This window comes from Dermacentor andersoni, chromosome 11 (assembly GCF_023375885.2).
Source record: "Dermacentor andersoni chromosome 11, qqDerAnde1_hic_scaffold, whole genome shotgun sequence".
Classification (NCBI taxonomy): Eukaryota; Metazoa; Arthropoda; class Arachnida; order Ixodida; family Ixodidae; genus Dermacentor; species Dermacentor andersoni.
Genome location: NC_092824.1, coordinates 23,455,583 through 23,478,676, shown reverse-complemented (window position 1 = coordinate 23,478,676; position 23,094 = coordinate 23,455,583). Strand labels below are relative to the sequence as shown.

The window sequence follows — 23,094 nt, the reverse complement described above, 5'->3', positions numbered from 1 at the left end:
CATGCTAATGTGCTGTAGCTCTCTTTTAAATGATAATAATGAATGTCTTCTTAAAAATTAAATGAGTATTACTTGTGAATTGTATTGTTCTCCTTTATGGGCCCATTTGCATCCTGGCACTGTTAATGTTAGTATTAGCTGTAATATTAAGAGTTGAAGCTCATTCGAAAGAGTTCCCCAAACTGATTTGATTGTGGATGCCATTTTTCTCTGAACGGCACTCAGTATCTCTAGTAGCAGGAATCTAGTTTAAATGCAAGTGTAATTCAAGACAAATGACGTTAAGAGGAATGTTGAAGTCAGGTTCAACATTAATTTTTGTATTCAAATGCAGAAGGGCTCGGCTTGGGCAGCTGTTGAAGCAATATGGATGAACTTTGTTATATATGTAAGAGCAAGCTTTATTGAATGTTGTGTGCAGAATTATGACTTCTAAAGCCTCTTGTATTATATTATGTGCCTCCATGGTGCGTAATCTTGCAAACTGTTACTTGCAATAGCAAATTATACTTAGTAGTTGCACTGGTTCGCATTATTTTGTCTGAGGCCTTTTGTATGTCATATGTCTAATGACATGAGCAATTGAAACATAAAAAAAACAAGAAGGCCAAGTAAAGATGCAAAAGTGTGTGCCGATATCCCACAGGCCACAGTTGTTATTCGCTGAGTGCCTGCTAGGTGGCACCACGGTGCCTCACCACAGCGAACACAGGCTTCAAGAAGGCACATCTTCACTTTGTTAGTGCAAGTCTGTCAGCACGCACTTGAAGTAGTGGTTGATGAGCACGAGCATGTACATACACTGTGGTCTACTGTTAAACAGAACGCTGCAATGTGTGCCACTAGCCACAAGTCGTCTACGGCAAAGCCTAGCAGTTGTACACTTGTCAGAGGGGAAAATTCACCCGTTTTACACTCGTGTTATAAAAACAGTGGACTGCACCCTAAAACAGCAGCACCTTGTGCAAAAGGGACCTGTGCCAAGTCTTATGCAAGGAGCCTTGAGTTTATAATTTTAAAAGTTTTCACAATTCCTTCGAGAAAAATTGCGGGCCTGAACCAAGAATCTGGTTTTGATGGTCTACAGATTTCAACATTCTCTCCTAAATGGAACAAACCTCATCAAAATCAGTTGCCTGAATGTTGACAAGAAAGATTCCTCCATTACCACGTACAGTGGAAGCCAGTTATAAATATCCTGCATACCACCATCTGTTGTTGTTAGGACCGAATCCGAGTTACACAATGAAAATCTTATAAAATACAAACTACTGACCTACTGACTACATTTTACAGAATCATTGCACTTGTCATCAGCAGGTTAAAGTGTCCAGATGGGAGTTCCTGAGGCAAAAGTCCCTCTTGGGTTATTTTTTTCCTGGTGATGGGTATTTGTTTGACTCGTATACCAAGTTGGAGTTACGTTTTTGCTCGAGGCAGATACCGATGGCGTGGCCGTCTCTTGTGCAGGCGTCCCAGCTGGTGGTGGCGCTGCGTGACCTCTTCCAGGTGGTGCTGGAGATGAAGCAGCACGAGCTGCGCCAGGCGCAGCTTGAGCAGCGGCAGCAGCTGCAGGAATGGAAGCCCCCTACGGACTTCTCCAATCGCGGGGAGGCACAGGAGGTGATCTGCAGCCCACAGGTCAGTGTCTCGATTCATGGGCAGCTGTTGGCTGAATCGAGGAGCCTCGTTAATTCGGATCTTGCGGGACCGAAAAGAATGTCGGGATTAACCGAACATGGAATTATCGAGGCTACTGAGAAAAAATAAATGCTCACTACGTCAATGCATTCCTCTTTTTTTTTTTTGCTGAGTGAATCGGCAAATCCTGTTCCTGTTTTGCAAAACAGCAGTGCAGAAGCTGCAATTCTTGTCGTGTCGTCACCGAATAGTGCTAGCAGCAACAAAGGCCTCGTGACTTCCTACGCAGTGTGGCTGCGGCGTGGTTTTCACTACTGCGCGCCCATCCCGATTATTTTTTTTTGCCAGTGAGCTGCTTGCCAACGAATCGTTGGTCCCATGTAATGTAGCCGTTAGTCTTCGTCCTTGACAGCTTCTGCCGTGTTTGTGGCTGCGTGCACAGCCATTGCACTGAGTCAAAACGAAACTACTGCTTGCTGCAGATGCTGTGGAGACGATCATGAGTGGCGAACACGCAGTTCTGAAGGCGCGCAGCCAACATGCACAATGAGTCAAAGTGGTATTGCTGTTTGTTGCAACTGCTCTGATGAAATGCTAGTTGCATGACAACCAGTCGGCGCGGCCTAGGCCAATTGTGTGCAGTGCAACCGAACACACGCTCCGAACAACGATCCCCGATTGCGCCCCAATTGTGGCACAGTAAGCGCTCACTTGAAGCTTCACACAAAGTGTTTATTTATTTGGCTGAAACTATTGCAGCAGTGCAGCCTGCTTCTTATTGGCAGCCGCGTGCTTAAACACGGAGTCTTCAACATAGTCTAAACCATCCACAAGCGACAGGCTGGTGCCCTCTATTGCGCCACAGCAGCGGCGTAGAAGGGCCAAAGCAGCTACAGCCTCAGTTGAAGTTGGGAGCGGAGAAACACCAGCACTTGCGAGATCAACCCTGGCAGCATCTTCATTTGGCTGCTACTTCTGCTGCGATCTCCATGTCCGTCAATTGAAGCATTTTGAAACACTGTCAATAAGTAAGTATTAAGTCTGGGCTGGATGTGGCAGCTGCAGAGCATGGCACTGAGAAGGAGTCAGTGCGACAAATGAAATGTGTTGTTGGTGTTGTCAAACTAGCCAAGCTGCCTCGTGTGTACGTCGCTACGTTCAAAATGGCACCCTTGGTGTCATCGATGCATGTAGCTATAGTGCACAGCAGTCGGGAACGCCCATCGCGCCGCTGCTATATTCGAGGGCGTTGCAGGAAAGCTGACCGCCTGTCAACAGAGCACACGTGGTTTGGGCTGGAGGAGTTCGATATATCCATTTTACGTCCGATCCCGTTCGAAATAAAAAAATTTAACTGCATGCGATTTTCCAGGTGATAAACAGAAGTGTTCGATATACGCAATAATTTGATATATCCGTGTTCAATATATTGAGGTTTGACTGTATTTAATAATTTCCTGTCTCATACTACACTTTGAGGTAATCAGATTCGCTTGGATTTGCACAAGAGTGACATCTCCGTATACAGCCAACAAGAGCGTCACTGTGTTTGCGATCTCTGCTAACGGAGATCGCCAGAAACATGGAGAGCCATGTTTCTTTGCACCACTCGGCTCTCACGAAGGCACGGGAGGTGGCATTGAGCACACAAACACGAAGTCGCACAAACACATGTAAAGATGTGACAACGTCTCCGAGACACACTTGCTCTGTGGATGCACCGCATGCGGACTGGCGAGCAAAACATAAAAGAAAGGAGGGCGATTCTGCACCAAGTGATCATGACGATAGTGCTGGCTGGGGAAAAAAGAAAGAACAAGAAAGTCATCCTCGGAGCATTTTGTCAGCCAAGGAAGAGCGGGCATGGCCTCTGAGCATGGCCACCGTTCGTGCCATTCACGGATGATTTCCGCTGATGACTATGGCGATGTCGGCTCTGCCACTTCGTTTCGGTTGGATGCTAGCGCCGCTTTTGCTCTTTTGCATCGCACATTTGTGGTGCTCCACGCTCGCTGAACTTGGAGAGTTCTCTGAATATACTGGGGTGTGGCCAGATATGTCAGAATTAATGAGTTTGATACCACGAAATAATGCATGCGCATGTACTGGAAGATGAGTCCGAGTTGTCCGACTTTCTGAATCAACAAGGGTCGAGTTGACCTGGTTTTACTGTAGTAGTACTATGGAACAGTAAAACCAGGTCAACTCGACCTGGTTAGATAGTGCAGATAGGACAGATAGTGCTTGGGGACGAGGAAGACGAAGAAGTGCGGAACGGTAGACCTTGTTCTGTGGTTCTTCAAAGTTGAGCGACTTCTGCATATCAGGAGCTTCCTCGAAGACGTCATCCTCCGGAATGGAGGACGGAGGACCTCCGCGCCCTCATGGCAAGGCGAGTCCCGCGGCGGAAGCCCTGTCCGTGGGAAACCGCGACATCACCGACTATAGGCTTCCCGATTCATCTGACAGCTCAACAGCGGCAGAGATGGAATCGGACAGTGATTACACGCTAGTCCAATCGCGCCACTTGAAGCGCAAGCTTCGCCGGACGTCAGCAGGCAGTGATTCTACTCATAAAAGCAGATGTGACGAACGGGTCTTCTCCGTGGGCTACACCCCTACTACGGAAGGTACGAATATGAATTCGTTGAACAGACAATCGCTGACCAAATACTTCGATCGAATAGCCTTAGGACATGTGAGAGAGATCCGCATTAATGCTCGGAAGAACATTCTGACGGTGGACGTTAATTCTCAGGCAGTATTGGAGGCTTTGAAAGGCATTCAAGTGGTTGGTAACATCCCAGTTCGCTCATTCCTTGCGTACGGCAAAGATACCTGCTCTGGTGTGATATCAGATGTGGACATTGACATAAAGGATGAAGACCTGCGATCTCTTTTATCGTCGACAGTGCGAATCCTCGACATCCACCGATTCGGCCGCTCCCGGTGCATCAAGTTGGTGTTCGAGTCAGACTCTTTGCCAGCATCGGTCAAAGTAGGTTATGTGAGGCACTCAGTGCGTCCATATGTACCACGCCCGTTACAGTGTCGCAAGTGCTTCAAACTGGGCCACGTGAGTGCGGTGTGTAAGAATCCTACGTCGTGCCGAAGATGTGGTGGTGCTCATCATGTAGACTCCTGTGAGACTGACGCCATGAAATGTGCAAATTGCTCCGGAGCCCATGAAGCGACATCCAAGGACTGCCCCAAAATGGCAGAGGAGAGGCAAATCCTGAGAAAAATGGCGAGAGAGAACTCCACGCACAAGGAGGCTGCCGATTCCGTCCGCAAGAAAAGGCGCCGGTTGCGGCAAAGGCGTCGCCGCTCCCAGAGCAAGCCCGGAGGGAAAGAGGCACTTCCTTTGAGTACTTGGATGCAAAACGTGCCACAGAGAGTGCACGGCCGGGACACACAGGATGCGCCTCCCCCAGTACCACCGCGCCCGTCAAGGAATGAGGCGTCATCCTACGTGCGTCCAACCTCTTCGGCTATTGAGTGGCCTTCGCTACCACTAAGGGCTTCCGGAGGAGATACTCCTTCGGCTCTCCCCAAGTGCCGCGAGGGTAATGAAAGGCTTGGAAATGAAAAGGTGATAGACATGCTCAAACAGCTAGTAAACACTATGCGTATATTACTCTCCGGAATGGCAACGCCAACTGCACTATCGGTTGTGAAGGCGTTAGATGCTATGGAGCCGCTATTAGCGGCTCTAAAATAAGGGTGTTAATCATGGCTCTCACGATAAAACACTGGACATTGGAACAAAAGATGCATCATTCTGTTATAATGCAATGGAATGCTCGAGGTTTATGCGGCCGCATGTCTGACTTTAGGCAACGAGTCTTCAAATATCGCTTCCCAGTGATCGTGATATGCGAGCCAAATCTCACGTCGGAATTTCGCCTTTCCGGATACGTTAAGCTCTGGTCACGTGAAGATCGACACAAGAGCAAAGTGTTAATGTGCATACGCAGTGACATGACGTTTGTGCGGAACACGATCGCTCCACATGACAGCAATGAATATGTGTGTGTGACACTAAAACATAAACTACATGTGTTTTCGATCATCGGCGCCTACATACCTCCTAGACAAAGACTTGAACTCTCTTATCTATCCACTGTATTACAGAGTTCCCCAGGCCCTCATGTTGTTATTGGAGATTTCAACGCTCATCACCCTTACTGGGGAAGTGCCGCAATGAACTGTCGGGGTAGGCACTTGATGGACTTCATAGACACTGAAGGTCTGGCTGTCATCAACGATGGATCTCCAACTTACATCCGCGGCACTACCTACGGAAGTTGCTTAGACCTCACTATTGTATCTCAGAGCCTCCTGCCCTTAGTCAACTGGTGCTTGGACATAGAAACGCATGGGAGCGATCATATACCAACATATGTGCAGATGAAGTGGTTTGTTCAATCAACTGCATCTGCTGTACGCTGCACTGATTGGTCCACATTCACTACATCTGTCGAAGAGTACTGTGGAGACATCACTTCACCATCTGATATAGAAGACATTATTGTCTCATCAGTGCAGAAGACAACTAAGTTCATCAGTGCACCTACATCCAGAACGGCGATTGATATTGAATATGAACGGCTCCGAGCGATCCGTCGGAGAGCGGAAAGGAAGGTTAGGCGAACTCAATCGTCATTAGACCTTGCTTTATGTCGACGAGCTCAACGAAAAATACGGCGTCACCTTCAAAAAATGGGAAAACAACGGTGGAGGACCTTCTGTTCGTCTCTAGATCCTCGAAAGCCACTTTCTAGGATCTGGCAGATAGTACGAAGCCTTCGTGCCCCTCCTCAGCAAAAACATCCTTTCCGTGCTCTAGCACTTCACCAATCTTTGACGGAAGTGCAGGTTGCCGAAGACTTCTGTAAGAGAGTCACCCGTACCGATGCTTCAGCATGTCCAACATTGGATCGACCCGTGCTACCTCCTAAAGATGATCGTCTTGACCTTCCTTTCACGATGCCGGAATTGGAAGCTGCACTTGCTGCGTCGAGACGATCTTCTGCCCCTGGACCTGACGGTATTTCGTATACTGCTCTGTGCCACCTTGGGATGGAAGGTCGGAAAGTCCTGCTGTCATACTATAACGCCACGTGGTCATCCAGTACAGTCCCGAAGCAGTGGAAAACCAGCCGTTTGGTCGCCCTCCTAAAGCCAGGAAAATCGCCTTACGAAATGTCATCTTACCGGCCAGTAGCTTTAGCTAGCTGTGTCGGTAAGGTGATGGAACGGATGGTGCTCACTAGATTAGAATGGTTCATGGAAAAGAATGAGCTTTATCCTGAAATGATGACCGGATTTAGACGTGGCCGGTCTGCAATAGATGGGGTCATTGATCTCGTGTCCACGATCGAACACGAAAAGAAGCGACACCGCCTTGTAGGAGCAGTTTTCTTAGACATAAAAGGAGCTTATGACAATGTACTGCACGAAGCCATTCTTGATGCCCTCAGTAATTTAGGCATCGGCGGCCGTCTCTACATGTGGATTGATAATTACCTAAATGGTCGTACAGTCTTCATGTCCACGAATGATGGCGAAACGACAAGACACGCTGTGGTCCGTGGAGTGCCTCAAGGAGGAGTTCTCAGCCCGACTCTTTTCAATGTTCCCCTTATTGGCCTTGCCGAAATAATTCCTGATACAGTACACATCAGTACATACGCAGACGACATATGCATGTGGGCATCCGCAGTCACGCGACCGCAAATTCGTGCCAGATTGCAGCGTGCTGTTTCTTTAACGTCTCAGTACCTGCAGTGCCAAGGACTGCAACTGGCCCCAGACAAGTGCGCTGCGATAGCGTTCACACGGAAGCTTATGTGTTGGTATCCAATTATGATCAATGGAAATGCCATCCCATATGTCACCCACCACAAGTACCTCGGCGTTGTCATTGACCGCGGTGTTTCATGGTCGAAACATGTGGCAATGTTAAAGAAAAAATTAACTGGGCTTGCTCAAGTTTTTCGCTTTCTGGCCGGTATGAAGTGGGGTCCATCTGAGCGTTCGCTACTCGGGCTGTACCAGGCTCTCTACGTCGGATACATTAGGTATAGCCTGCCAGTTTTATCAGGTATGAGCCCGTCATGTTTACGCACGCTGGAAAGTGCCCAGGCACAGATACTGAAAACATGTCTCGGTGTTCCACGTTGCACCTCAACCCACGGAACAATTGAGGAGGCTCGCGTCACCCCTTTACCTGTCTATCTACGATGCGAACCTCTTCGAGTATTCCTGAGACTGCTTTGTCGTCATGGACGCCATCCCTTATCGACATTACCCGATATACGGCCGGACTCCACTTTCTCAAGAGCCGTTAAATGGCAAGAATCTGCCATACCAGCATACTTTGCCCCGGCTGACCTTCCACATATGCCCCCATGGGTAATGTCCAAAATACCGGTACGTCTATCTATTCCGGGAATTTCTAAAAAATCGCGAATACCTACCGTCGGCCTGAGACATTTAACACTTGAATATATATCGAAAGAATATGACTCCTCGGTGAGCGTGTATACAGACGGATCGGTGTCGTCGTATGCGTCTGGTGCGGCTTTCGTCGTGCCTGCGCATCAAGTCATTCGACGGTTTCGTCTGCAAAACAAGACGACTTCAACATCTACGGAACTAGTGGCAATCAGAGAGGCCGTTCAATATATTTCGCGACAGCCTCCTCAAATATGGACAGTCTTCAGCGACGCAAAATCGGCTCTTCAACTACTTAGAGTGGTGTTGAAAGAAAGCGCTTACAGAGTGTTGGCTCTTCAAACTGCCGAGCTCTACACTTTAGCACAAGAAAACAGCCACCACATCACATTTCAGTGGATTCCCAGTCACTGTGGTATACAGGGCAACGAACTGGCCGACGCCGAAGCGAAGAAAGCACTCGAAGAACGAGAGTCACTGCTTTCAATTCCTTTTTCAAGAGCGGACGCCAACTGTCTCCTCTCCAGTGTCATCCGAAAATTGACAGCACAGCACTGGGACAATCCGGATAATCGCCACAGACGACTCCAAAGATTGGACCCTGCCATGAATTTTAGGCTACCACCGAAAATTCATCGAAGCGGTGCCAGTCTTCTGCACAGACTAAGGCTGGGGGTAGCGTTTACGCGCGGATACGTGCACCTCATGCGGCGCACCGAGTCTCCACACTGTGAGGTGTGCAATGTGCCTGAGACTATAGGTCATGTGCTTTGTGACTGCCTTAAGTACGTGGAAGAGCGTGAAAGGTTGGACAACGACCTTACGCGTCTCGACAGCGCACCGTTGTCGGAGGACGTTATTTTAGGCCCTTGGCCAGATGCTCGATCAAGTTTCAAGGCCATTCAGGCATTACTGAACTTTTTAAAAACTACGGGCTTGGATTGCAGACTTTGAGCATGCCAAATTGCTTGCGATATGTTCTACATCTTCCTTCTATCGTCATCGTCACCCATCATGCACCTCTTCTCTCTTTCTTTCCCTCTTCCCCTTCCCCCAATGCCGAGTTGCTGGCTAGAGGAATATACCTCAGGCCGACCTCTCAGCATTTCGTATCATTAAACTTCTCTCTCTCTCTCTATGGAACAGGGAATGCTGATAAATGCCAACTGGGGTACTACAACTTGTCTGGCAAGTGGGATCCACCTCTTCAAGTAATCAAACTGATGTAACAGAATTGCGACATCAACTGCACGAGGTCTTTAATGAAGGTGCCCTTATTTTAAATAGATTAACTAGATAGGTAACTGTAGATAAGCAGATGACATTTTGGAAATTACATAACCTGGTATAAGGTGCACCTGAGTCTGTGTGAAGTGAAGGAAAACGGAAAATGGTAAGTTCCTGTAGTAATTGTCAGGCTGTGGTTGCCATTCAGTGAAGCTGCACACATCAATATTATGTCAATCTTCCTGCTGTTAATACTGGCAATGCAATTTTGACATGGCCAGAGTAATAGATCAGGTAAAGAATTTTTAGCTACTGGTTTGCAAGAATCACCATTGCTGTGCCACTCAGCAAGGATAAAGGTAAGCATCGTGGCCATTTACTAGGTTAGTGCAATGTTAGCCCTTGTGGGCCATGCGTTGTATGCTATGGGCATTGCGTGCCTGCTCCCTGGTGTTTGTGTGCTGCTCCCCGCGCATTCCACCTGCTGGTGGCCATGGCCAGTATCCCCTCTCCTTCTTGCCCAGTACATGCTCTGTGGAACCGCTAGAGACTTTTCTTACTTTCATCATTTGCAGCATGTCTGTTGCAGAGCACATCTTGTGCGGCATCACAGCACAGTGATATAGAATAATGTCTTTGTAACTGTAAAGCTAGCTTTTCTGCGAGGCAGCTTGCCCACCTAATGGTGGTGTTGCCGTACAAGTAGCAGTTTTCTTGTATTGGGGCCTGGAAAATGTAGACGCGTCTCTCGTGATGAAACCATGCGCAATGGACAAGCCCTAGCATGTGCTTCAGCTAGGAACTGCATCTTCGTTTGAACCATGACCAGTGCCACCATTAGTTGGTCAAATGTGCACTGCAGAGAAGTGCACTTGTGAATTAGGACTAGGAGTCTAGTGTGCAACTTTAATAAGCAAGCGGTCTTGTATGCTCTCGAGATATCCTCACAATGTGATATCCCATGGTATTTCCACATCTACCCACTGTTAGTAGCCTGCGCTGCAGTGCGATAAAGGCGTGGTTGGAATGCCGCCATTGTACATGCCCGACAGCCTCGATGTCGTTGGCTTGCTTCACCCAAGTCTCCAGAGACTGCCAAGTGAGAGGAGGAGCGTCTGTCAAACTCTTGGCAAGTTATGGGCAAATGGATTAATGTGATGGACAAACCAAGAGCCAAATACTTTTGTCTCGGTCATTGTTGTGTGCGAGTAGCAGAAGAAATGGGCATGTGCATGGGATTGCATTTACTGCGTGCTCTCATCTGCTCACAATAGTTGCAAGCACTATCGAAACCTCCCCATTGTTCACATGGTCTGATGAGTAACTTGGCTGAAGTGTTGTCCGCAGATTGTAGAATGTTTGGGCATATCATTGAGTGGAGGTAGTTTGAGGCAGCCCAATTGTGATTTGCATTGCTGCTCTTCTCTATTTACTAAATTTTTTTTCCCCCAGAGCACGTCTTGTTACCCATTCAGTTTGTACTCAATTTGCTAGAGGGAACTCGGGTGCTGCAACCATTCAGCTGCCACAAGAATGATGGCTAGTATGTGGATTTGTCTAATCTTTGTGCTTTCGGCTTCAGGTGTACCTGTGGCATTATTTATTATGCTTTCTTTCTTCTTGTTTTGCTTGCTTTTATTCTGATGGCGAATTCGGCAAATCGCACTGGTGAGCACCAGAGTGCCCTGTGCACGCTTTCATCAATCGCCATGGCCCCAGTGTGCACTGGTGCAGCTTGCCGAATTTGCCGTAAATTTTCAAGCAATCGTGTCTTTCTAAATAGGTAATGTCCAAAACATGGCAGCTCCGACGTGTTTCCCACTCTGCAATTACTTTAGGCGCATACCGCCTGCAATAGCATCCCTTTTGAGATCTGTTTCTGTCACTCCAAGGTAGGGGTCACTGGGCGCAGAATTTAGATGCTAGATATGCGTGAAAGCTATAAATCTCTATGCACATGCATAATCATTGATGATGGTTGCATTTATAGCACAATATTTTGTCAAAAATACTCTAGCTGCAATGCCACAAAGTCGGTTGAAGCCAGAAAGACAAAGCTTAGGCAAATCCATCTACAGTAAACCCTCGTTAACTTGAAGTCTGGTATTTCAAAAGATAGGCTAAGTCGAAATCTATTACTCGCTCGGTGTTGGCCCTATGTATTTTTCACCTCTTATCTCGAAATGCTAGTGCACCGTACTCCGGATATCTTGAAATCTCGTCTGCGAAAATGTCGGGACGAAGTCATTACTCAAAGGTTACCATGCTAGTGTTGCTCTGACCCGTGATGAAGGGTGATAAGTGCAAGAAGGTACACGTGACCTCTGCAACATGCATGCTCACGTACGTGCAGAGCGTTGTCAGTTTGCTTAGTCACTCTGCTCTGCGTTTCCATGTTTGTGGATCTGAGTGCTGCACAATCCGTGTGCGGGTACGCGATGACGTGCGATCTGCACGCTACGCCAAATGTTTGGTCTGTTTTTGGGGATTTTCTTAAGTAACAAGTTCAGGGCTGCAATTTTGTCGCAATGCCTTTTCCGATGCCGTTTCTAATCGTGCTTCATCAGTGGTCGTAGCATGCCCCACTAGCATTATCAATGGTTATACCATTGATATCCCAGCCGAGAACAGTAGATGAAAGAGGGGCATATAATCGAGTGGAAGGCTTAGCTGCAATGTAGCTGACCTAGGGCAGTGTTCCCGGTCGCTTACGTTTTTGGGATCTGAGCACTTTTGCAATGGCTCATGTAACTAGGCTTTGGACACATCGGTGCCTGTGTGCAACAGTGTTTATTTGGCTCTGCGTGAGGACTGCTGTTGCCCATAGATGCCCGACACCTCGGGTGTCGAGTTGCAGAACACCTCGCAAAAAGGAGTCTGCCGAAAATGCCACTCCTGGTATGTTGAGCTTTGGTGAGAATTTAGCAGCTACCGGCACCTATTTCGCAGGGCTCTATGTGGTCTGTGCACAACCAGGGACTTATATTTTCCTAAATTCGCTCATCTCGAAATTTCCCCCGGTTTTTACAACTTCGAGTTGGCGGAGGCTTACTGCACGTCCAAGATTCTTGTGGCAGCTGAACCACCACACTTGTAGCCCCTGTAGACACTAGTGCCGTAGTTCCCTCCAGCAATCTTTGTCGGAAGCAGCTTGCTTAGGCTTTAGTTTCATTGTGTGTGACACTACATTGGGGATTCCGTAGTCTTGCTTTCCCGAGGCATTATATGCATGGCGGCCCATTGTTACTTTTTTTATTTTAGTCGTAGTGGATGGTGGTGATGATGATGACAGTGAAACGTTGCATGTTTGTGAAAGTAGTGTGCATGTGGGCTGTGCATGGTGTCTAGGCTGAGAGCTGTGGCGAGCCCGCCTCCTCTGCGGACAGCAAGACTCCCACGGTGGACGACCTTCTCGACTTGCAGTCCGAGCTGGACTCTTTGCAGGAGGTAAGTGCATGGATGCTGGGCTGCGCGGTGCATCTGGTAGCGGCATTGCCGCGTTCCGCCAAGCTTGTTTCCCGGAATCACGAGGAACATCGGTAGGACAAGAAGACTGCAGATGGATGGCATGGAGTTCCTGATGTAAATTCTCATTAGCCCACTGAAGTGCTGATATTTTTTTCTGAGTGAGCAGGAGACAGAAGTGGCATTTAGATGAATGACTAGAAGGAACAACAGGGGAATAATAAAAACAGAGAGGAAGAAACAACAAAGAAAAATGCACTTTCACATTTAACTAGATCAAATCTTGCTGTGTGTATACCAAGTTTTCCATTGTACAAGTCACTCTTGAGAAAAAGGCCACAGGGACGAAGTTTAGGTTTAGATATATTTTTCTACATCCCAGTGAAGATCTGTAGTCTGCTGAGACTGTAGTGGCTGTTTCTGGTTGAAAAGTAAACATGACTGGCAGTGTAAGTCCAGCAACCATAATTTGGCAAACAATGCTACCAGCCTACTTATATAAATTGCATGTTGCATGGGTGTATCATTCCCGTTAAGCAGTCCTTGTGAACTACAGTTCTGGTGTTGCATTAAATGATGCTACTAATTAGCCTGTGCTGTCCTGCACTATTTAACCAACTAATGTAAAGCTGATTTCACTCTATGATTTGCTACTGTAAGGAGCCGTAGGTCTGCTAAGGCGTTTCTCAGAGGCATTCCCAGAGCAGTAGAATTAGTGTATTTTTTACAGTAGCGCTACGCTAGTTTCGCACTAAGGAACAATGTTTTAGAAAAACTTGACGATGTGCAGTTCACGTGGTGTGAAATTTCAATTGGTCAGCAGAGTTCAGACTGAAAAATACGAGGCCACTGTAGAGATTGTACATTAGGCGATTTTGAGCCTGGAAACAAGTAACATTATATGGCCGTCAGTAGAGCTAGGAGCTCCAAAATGGGATGGCACCTAGAAGTATTATTTGATGCATGACACACAAAGAAACATTATTGCCTTCTGATTTCTGCACTGGTAATGGTGCACAATGACCTTCTTGCCTTTCAGCTGCTCAATTTTTCATTCGTCGCGTCTCATTCGACTTTGTGCTAATTATTTTCATGTCCATTCATAATGTTCATTTGTAATGTTGGGCTGAACGCATGTGAAAGTGAGGAGGTGCAGGGAGTGCGTGCAATTTCTACGGCATCACCGCCTATCTTCCAAGCCTACCAAGCTTCTGCCAATGATTACACCAACTAATTTGGCATCCCATAAGTGAACCTCTGTCTGTCTTCTAAATGGGCTGGATGCACCTTCGATGGGTGCAGTATGTTCTCAAAGTTGTATTTGCATTTCCTTGCCAAAAAAATATTCCAGTTCTAGCAACGAAGGCAGAAGTTTTCCATCTTGAATATGTCACATTCCGTTTCTAGTCAACTGTTTGACGTCACATATTTTTAAAAGGCAGCTCTTATGCGTGCATTCCTGCATTGAGCGTCATTGTCCCTTGGCATAACTGAGCGAACAAGCACAGCGAAGGGTGAAAGAGTGAATATGGAACGCAGAGGGAAATGGAAGAAGGCGATAGCGAAGAGAGTGCGAGGAGGAAGGCAGAGGAGGAGGCTATGGTGTAAGAGGGAGAAGAAAAGCGTAGTAACATGCAAGACATGTTCTGTGGCAATGATCGCTACAAAATGGCACTAGAGTAGCACGCGTCATCTGTTCACTGATGATGCCATCAGTGAACAATGATGGCATCAGCGGTGGACGTGCCATCTTTCAAATCAGCACTTATTGACTACCTGATGTAATAGCATCACTACTTTTGTTTAAAAACTTGCACTTCTGGCCCTTGAGGGTACCAAAATAAATAAATAAATAAATAAGGCATGCCGCAAGTATGTCCATTGGTGCCATATATATAAACAAATTGCTGCATGAGCTGAAATCTCTCTGCGGTGGCTGCTGTGAATTGCGCCCACGCGTCACCCACGCGCTGCCTCTCCAATCTCCCGATTTGTGAGGCAGTCGCACCACGCTTCACTCTATTTGCAATGTGCTGCATGAGACAGATTGTCTGCGCCAGCCAATATATCGCGAAATGAAAATACGTATAGAGCTGCACTCAAATTTCACATTGGGGAGCATTGTAATGAATGGTAAATTTTTTTTATTTGCTCATTCGCGTTGTTTTAATCGTGGAGAAGTTTTTTAAAGTTGTCATGCTTATTCATTCCCTACTGCTGGATGAAATTTAATGTCTTCGTTATTGGCAGACAGCTATCCCCGAGCAGAACTTTCAGATTTCATGACATAACCAAAAGCTGGCGCGAGAAATTAAGTGCAATGTTGCGACTAGTCCTTAGCTTTTGCATCGTTTGAGGTCCACCACATATCCACTTGTGCTGCAATAAGGATGAACTGTTAACTATATTCCGGAAACGGGGGCTGCCTACCTAGCTTAAGCTTCTCCACTTCCCATTGTAGTGCCACATCGCAAGAAAGAAACTTGGAAAGAAAGAGAAAGTAAGAAAATGGACATTGTGACATTTCGTAGCCCCTCGGCTCCAATACGTGAGAAGGGAGGAGAGGATTGTGTCTTGCAGGTGCGGTTGAGGCTATGAAAGGGTAGCTCACCTCCTCGCACCATCGCCTTGGAATTTTTTATATGCTTATATCCCTGCTATTATATCTCCACTTAAGAGGCCTCGTTAGTGGCCCTTGAAGAACTTAACCCCATTCTCTGCCATACTGCTTTTCTTAATATTACCAAAAATCGGTACATTTTTTTCTGTGGAATCCTTTACGAAAAACAGTGGAGGCAATATTTTAAGTATTTATTGCAACAAAATTTTGACTGATCAATTTCAAAAGTGAAGATGAATAGCACAAAGTCAATTGCCAATGAGAAAATGAAAACTGCAAGTGAATGACAAGTGTTGTTGACAAGCGTAGCTAATCATTGGTCATTTTTACCAGAAATGCGTCGACGAATCTTGCTCATACAGGGCACGGAAAAGCTTAAAGCTGTTGAAATTTACATTGCGCCTTCTGCTTAACCATTTCTAATGATCTTAGAGCAACGTAGTGGTGCGAAACATTGCCAATTGACAAAAAAAAAAAAAAAAAAAGAGGACAGATGGGAGAAATGATGCTTCCTTTGCAGCGTCAGTGAAATGTTGCCTTACAAAAGGTGCTCCATGTTTTATGATAGAGAACATACTGGGAGGGTTTTGCAAGCAGTCATTTCAATGCAGTGTCTCTGTTGAATAAGATAGACACTGCTATCTTCTTTTACCACTACAGGGGATCCAGCAGATGGAGACGACGATAGCCGCCGCGGCCACGCTGGTATCTACCGACCCGTTCGACACATCCTTCATTGTCGACCCCAGGCAGGTGCGTTAATCAGTATGCATCTTCAATGTTCCAGCCTTTACAACTTTATCGTAGTATTTTCAGTGTGCAAATATGTGGCTGCTGTTTGCATTGTGTATAGTATCTGAAATATGACAGTAAGACTCAGTATTTATGTTTTTACCTTTTTAAGAATTGGTTCCTCCACAGTGCTACAATTTTCTGAAAACATTAAAACATCGTTGCATCGAGACAGTAAATCAAATGACTGCTTGCACATAATTTCAAGGTTGTATGAAGACTACCTTATGCTAATTGCACTTAAAATGATGACATTTAGCAATTACAGAGGTTGGAAAACTCTTATAATTCATTAAAGCTGCGACAAGAGCCAGTAGGTGCAACTTCATGGCTGAATGCGCTGCCAAGTTTTGACATGACCACGGTCAAAACTTGGCATCAGCCAAATCGGAAGTGTCTTATAGGGTACTTTAATTTGGTACTAAATTTAAGTGCGAAAGTAAAACTTCGACTTAGCACTGGTTTTCAACTGGTTTATTCTTTTCAAAACGTATGCTTTTATATGATTTATGGTCAACTACATAAATGCATATTACAAATGAAATAACAAAATAAATTAAAAGCCCAAAGTGATATAAAAGAAATCTACGCAAGAAATGGAAACAAAAAAGTGAAGCCAACATGATATGCATGTTACATTATGGAGATTCCATGTTACAAGTTTAAAAACTTTGATTTATTCTGAGATAGAGCAATAGAAAGTATGCTGTTTCCTTTTTTTATGCCTTTTGAATGGACTTTTTTCATTTTTCTCTTTTTCTTTCTTCCACTTGTACACTTGTACATTTTTGTAGTTGTCCGTGAATCACATTAAGGTATTCTTCTCTGGTGCCCAGGTTTTGCTATCATGCCATTAATTTAAAGGGGCACTAAAGGCAAATACTAAGTCAACGTGGACTGTTTAAATACTATTTCATAAACCTCGCAACACTTGTTTTGCGCCAAGAAAAGACTTAGTTTACGAGAAAATTGCATCTGAAGGGTTCGAATGCCTTTTCGAAATTCAAATCTCTCGCCACGCAACAGGGGGAGTGTGACTTTGCATACGCCGTCACCACCCTTTGCTGCTGTCGGTGAGTGAAACAGTGCCTGACAGACAGCGGTACTGAGCCAAGACAGAGCAGTGGATTTGCCGCTGCAGCTGCTCTTTGATCAAGTGGCGTAGACCATTCGGGCATCCCGCAACATCATATGGAAGTTGAATTCTCTGCTACTTGCAATTTGTGCGAGCTTTGCAAGCCAGCAAAGCCATCACAGCGCTATGTAATAAGGAAACTAGTGAAACAAGAAAGCGTGGGCGGCATGGAGTCGAGCGAGAATGAAACTTTTTGAAAGCCTGTGTCATTGTGAAGGGTGAAGCCAGTGAGTTCTTTCTTCTAAAAAGTGAAATAGAACTGGACAAGTAGCATTTTATTTCATCTGAATACAATACAAGGATGTTTTTTGCAATGAATGGTTGAGTACTAGTGACAGAATTTAACTGAAGAGTGCTTTTGTCATTGGGCAAGTGCTTGAATCTCTCGGGGGAGCCTCTAACCATGTCCTGCATTTACCTCAATTTCTTGATTATTAAGGCTCTGTTCACATTAATATTGATGCCTAGGAAATTCTCGAGCACTAATCTATCACTTCAGCTTGGCTTAATATTTGCCTTTAATGTCCCTGTAGATATGTCGAATCGACTAGCCTAGACCTGCACCTTGTTTGGTACTAAAGGTGATCTGAAAATACTGGACTTGGCATCATTGACGTTACTGCAGTGTCATGACACACAGCAAAACTTGCTGACATTTTATCTAGCCATAAGACTAGGTATTATGACACTTATAATAAAAATATGGTAAACAAGTGTGCTTCGCATATTTCTTATGATGGGGCTTGCGTGTGGCAGCCACAGTGATTACAGAAATGGCATGAGTCAGCGTATCATGATGCATTCTCATCCTGGATGTGGAAACAAAGAACGAGTTCTCTGGAAAATTCGTTATGTCACTGTAATGCTTGCCAGTGCTTTTTATAGTGTTTGGATGGTTTCAGACATCATTTAATGAAAAAAGCAAAAATGACTAGTCGAAAAAGAAGTGTCAGTGTTCCTCTCAAAATTATTGCCAAATCATTGTTGCTAAAGTGAGGTCAAGTGTATAGGAACTTACTGCAATTAAAGCAATAAATAAGAGCAATAAGCAACACCTAAAGAGATTTGACCTTCATAGCTCAAAAGCTGTGCATGCCTTTAGAAACATTAAAGAAGTCATAAACTGCTTGGGCACCATGGCGCCAGTATTACCATTTGTTTGCAAGGATTCCACTAAAACAAGGCAATTTCATTGTATTTGCTGAAATCTGCATAAATCTGTAAATGACCTGCTGTAAAGATTCTCAGTGAAAAACGATTTGAATTACAGTATGAATCGGCACTTCTGTGGCTCGCAGCCATCAGTTATTGACTCATTATGGCTGTGATGCTTCAAATTAAAGAAGAAAACAACTCAGATCTAGGACAGTTGTTTGTGTCAACAGCATTTTTTTCTTCTTTTTTTTCTCAGTGCCTTTAAAGATATGCTACCTGTTTTATAATAGAAAATGTGCTGGGAGACCTTTGCAAACAGTAATTTCAATGCAATGGCTCTAGTGTAAGATAGACACTGCAAATCACAGCTGTTTTACTATGACCATGAGAAGTTGGGTGAACTATGTGAAGTTGCTTCACATAGTTCGTGCCCCCATTTCACTAACTCTGCCCTCTCCAAGTTTAATGACTTTCATTACTCTGAAAGAGTAATGAAAACTGGTGAGTCTTGGCATCAAAATAGTGGGAAAAGTAAATGTAGCAACAGGCTCTACGTCATTGCTATGACTTTTTTGTGGCAGTGCAACTGGGGCTGGGAAGTGATAGGCTAGCATATTATTTTTATTAGCAGCTATCCAGCTTCATAACACAAAATTTGCATGGCCTCCGAGATGCGGTGTTCCGCTATCACAGCAGCACACGCACCATGGTATCAGAAGCCATGCTTGTGGCAAGCTGCAATGTCGCCAGTAATTTTCTGGCAAATAGAATGCTCTGCGAATGAGCTCAAATTGAGGGCTCCCGTTTAATTTCTGATCACCTGTAACATGCACCTAAGGCTTGGTAAACGAGCATTCATGTGCTTCTGCCCACATCGTGACAGGTGATCTTGTGCTTATCGACAAAGTGTCATAGCCAGTGAGCTACGGCAGCAGGCATGTTTATTCAGATACCTCCATGTAATTAAGAAGCAAGGGGGGGAGGGCCTCATGGCTGTCTTGTGTTGTGCACCCCTGGCCGGCCCGTGCAGCATCATCATCATCATCATCCCGGCTCCCGTGCCTTCCTCTCCGAGCCAGCAACACCCGTGGGGCCACCTCCGCCTCTGTTGCCACCGCCGCCTCCGACTGCGCGCACCTCACAGTCCACCGCCTTCGCAGGGGTGAGCAGCGGTGTACAGATGTGGCGAATTCTGACGTCCCACCACTGTTGTTTGTCTTGGCCTGCAGAAACTTTCATTTTTATCCGAACATCTTGTGTAGCAGAAGCGATAATTTTATCTCGAATCCTCACCTTGGCCAGCAGACAGCTCTTTGTTAATAAATGTGGCATTTGTTCATTCATCTTCGCTTCTCTCTTATTGCTTGGGGGCTGCCATTTCATAAGAACCCCATAAAGCCGGGGCTGTGGTTCTGTATTATACGTTTTGGGTAGAGAGAAAGCTTAAGTAAAGTTATTTTGGATAAAGTTAATGTTTCACTTCCCAAAACAGCGCAGTGGGACAGCGTAATGTACACCTCCAGATTAATTTTGGCCACATGGGGTTCTGTAATGGGCATGCAAAGCGCGGTGCATGAGCTCTTTTGCATTCAGCCCTCCATCGAAATGTGACTGTTGCGGCTGGGAATCTAACCTGCAACGTTGGGCTTTAGAGTGCAGCAATGTATGGGCACTGAGCCACCGTAGCAGATATATGTTGTGTAACTTACACGTGACATAGCCGAAAGGGAAATACATACACCTTCTGCCTTCAGGCATGCAACCAGTGGACTTATGTGCCTTGAATTCCAGGTACTCTGGCCTTTTGGTATGCATTGTAGGTGTCGCAGAAGATACTTTCGTGATGATGAATCGTGGAACTAATTTTCGTCCGTGGAGTTGGAGAGTGACTAAAGTCAGTTAAACTCGGACAGCTGTAAGCTTTTTCTTTGCCTCTTCACTGCAGTTTCCCTAAAGACTACATTAGCAGGATTGCATATTTATTTATTTATTTATATTACCCTCAAGGTACATGTGGGTACATTATAGAGCGTAGGGTCAAAGAAAAACAATATAAAAAGAAACAGCAAATATAGCACATAACCAAGTATGCATATTTAGAAGCAATAGACTATATAATAAAATGACAAAAATACTTATTACATAAAAAATACATAGCACATGGTGAAAGGATAAACAGGCATCATTACAAGTTACAAAGCAAGTTATTCAGTGCTTTTTTAAAGTGAAGGGGGTCTCGAGTGGTAATTATTGATGTGGGTAGATTATTTCATTCATTGAAAGTTTGTGGAAAAAATTACAGTGAACACGTGACGGTGTTACATTGGGGTATGTTGATCTTATATTGGTCGTCTCGGCAGGCTGGGAGAAATGGCACTGGGTGAATCCATATGGAGTATAGCACTAGCTTTAATGAAACTGGAGCAAGGTAAAAATTTCTTTAGCCTAAGGTACGGTTCACTTTAGATACTATGTGTCGTACATGTTGTTTCCCGGACACATTGCTAACTACGTGGATGTCAAGGTGGCAGTATGATGCTACAGACTGCAGTGGAAGGTCATTCATTGCATTTGTGGGGCAGGCTGTGTTAGTACAGGAGATCCACATTTGTTAGCATTAATTTTCATCTGCCAAGTGGGACACCACTCATAGACATTAAATAAATAAAAAAAAATTTAAGTCAGCCTGAAGGCATACATCTGAAGTGTTGGTTATCTTACATTAGTTAATGCAGTCATCTGTAAATAAGCAAACTTGTGAAGATATTGGGTAAGTCATTTCTGTATACTATTGTAAATAAAAGAGGGCCAAGAACCGACCCTTGTGAAATGCTTGATTCGGCTGGGGTCATATCAATTTGTCCATATGTCATTTGTACCGTCAAAGCACAGTAGACCTTGTTTTCAGTCCTTACGACATTGGCACTTACTGCAGCTTCGTTCGTGCTCAAATATTGCAGCATATATTTTTTTTTTCGGCTGCACCATTCAATAAAACACTTGGCATTGCTGTTTGCCTCATCCAGCTAGGCTTTCAGTTAATTGTCTTCATCTGTAGCCATTCTGTTTTCTGATGGTCAGGTTTGCATGTGACAGTAGCTTGTTCCTTTTTTTTTTCTAGATCAACAAAATAGGGCAAATAGGCCAAATGCTTTATATAACATTGGAGGCAAAAAAGTGGGATCTTGTCACTATATTTGAGGCAAAATAAACCAGCAAGAAGGGCAAAATCTGCTTGTAACGTCATTAGAATAAAAATGTAGATACAGGGCAACTTGCTAATGGGCCTGTCTTGACATCAGAGATAACCAGGCTGCAAATTATGTTGTGTAGCACATGCGAGTGAATTGAGGTTGTATAGGGGACAGCCCCCTTTGTCTTCCAAGCCTGAAGCAAAGGGGCCATAGATGTTTTGCTTCAGTGCAACGTTCTTCACCATTGCAGACAGCGCAGCAGCAGCACCGCGCCGTGCTGCCGCCGCGGACCCTGCCATTTGGCACCGCACCCCAGGTGACGGCCTCCCTGCCTCCGACTCCGCTGCCCGACCTGTTCGCTGACCTGGACCCCTTGTCCGAAGGCAGTGGGAAGAACAGCAGACATCGCCATAGCGCCTTTGGAGAGCTCAAGAGCCCCCTGGGCCCCTTGGCCGAAGATGGTGGCAGCAGGCACCACTCCACTTTCAATGAACTCCAGAGCCCACTTGACTCTTTCGCCGAAGGGGTTGGCAAACACCAATACACCAGCATTGGTGAGCTGAAGAGCCCGCTGAACTCCTCGTCCGAGGGTTTCGGCAAGCTCAACAGCACAAGCATCAGTAGTCCCTTGGACCCCTTTTCCGATGTTAGCGGCAAACCCGACCTCGTCGCCTTCGGAGGGAGCCCCTTTGAGTCCCTGGTTGATGGTGTTGGCAAGCCCAGAACCAACACTGGTGAACTGAAGAGCCCCCTGAGCCCCTTGTCCAAAAGTCTTGGCAGGAACCACAAGGCCTTCGGCGAGCTCCGAAGCCCTCCCAGGAAGCCGCCTGTACCACTGAGCAGTGCGGTCAGCGGCTGGCAGACGTTCGAGGAGGAGGAAGAAGACGAGGGTCCTCCTCCACCGGCCTTCCCGCCCCCGCCTCCGCCACTAGCAGTTCCACCACCGGATGAAGGCTTCTGCAGCGGCAGCAATGCGTCCTCCGTGTCACCGTCCCGGCCTGCCACGGTGGCCACGTCCTCCTCCTCGTCGGGCAGCAGCAACATCTTCAGCCGTTGTGGAGCGCAGGACCCTTTTGCGGATGAGTTCTTTGCTGGGCCTTCTGCCTCTGGCAGCCAGGTGAGAGAGCAGAAATCGACAAAGCTCGATTTACCTAAAGTTGCGGTTACAAGTTTTCATTCTTTATCTTTTTTATATGCCAGTATTTACAGTGGATGCTTGTTCCAATGGACTGTGATAATCCAGCAAAAATGTCTGTTATATCCGTGTTAGGACTCGCCGGGCAAACCCCCGTGGTATGGCCTAAGGAGACCGCTGAGAAACAGCCAATCACTACTAAGCCAAAACAACTGTCGCACTTTATTGTACAAACCAATGTATACCCATTGGTAAAAGGAAGGGTGCCACT

At 45.8% G+C, this 23,094-nt stretch overlaps 1 protein-coding gene across 2 annotated transcripts in view; it reads left to right on the top strand.

Annotated features, from left to right (window-relative positions):
- The window catches only part of LOC126517448 (uncharacterized), a 121,982-nt gene that overhangs the window by 83,238 nt on the left and 15,650 nt on the right, over window positions 1-23,094 (top strand). For both annotated transcript variants that reach the window (XM_055064572.2, XM_055064571.2), the window contains 5 exons: window positions 1,471-1,641; window positions 12,676-12,774; window positions 16,073-16,165; window positions 19,525-19,656; window positions 21,939-22,805. In XM_055064572.2, coding sequence (XP_054920547.1) covers window positions 1,471-1,641; window positions 12,676-12,774; window positions 16,073-16,165; window positions 19,525-19,656; window positions 21,939-22,805 — 1,362 coding nt within the window. The remainder of the gene's footprint in view (window positions 1-1,470; window positions 1,642-12,675; window positions 12,775-16,072; window positions 16,166-19,524; window positions 19,657-21,938; window positions 22,806-23,094) is intronic.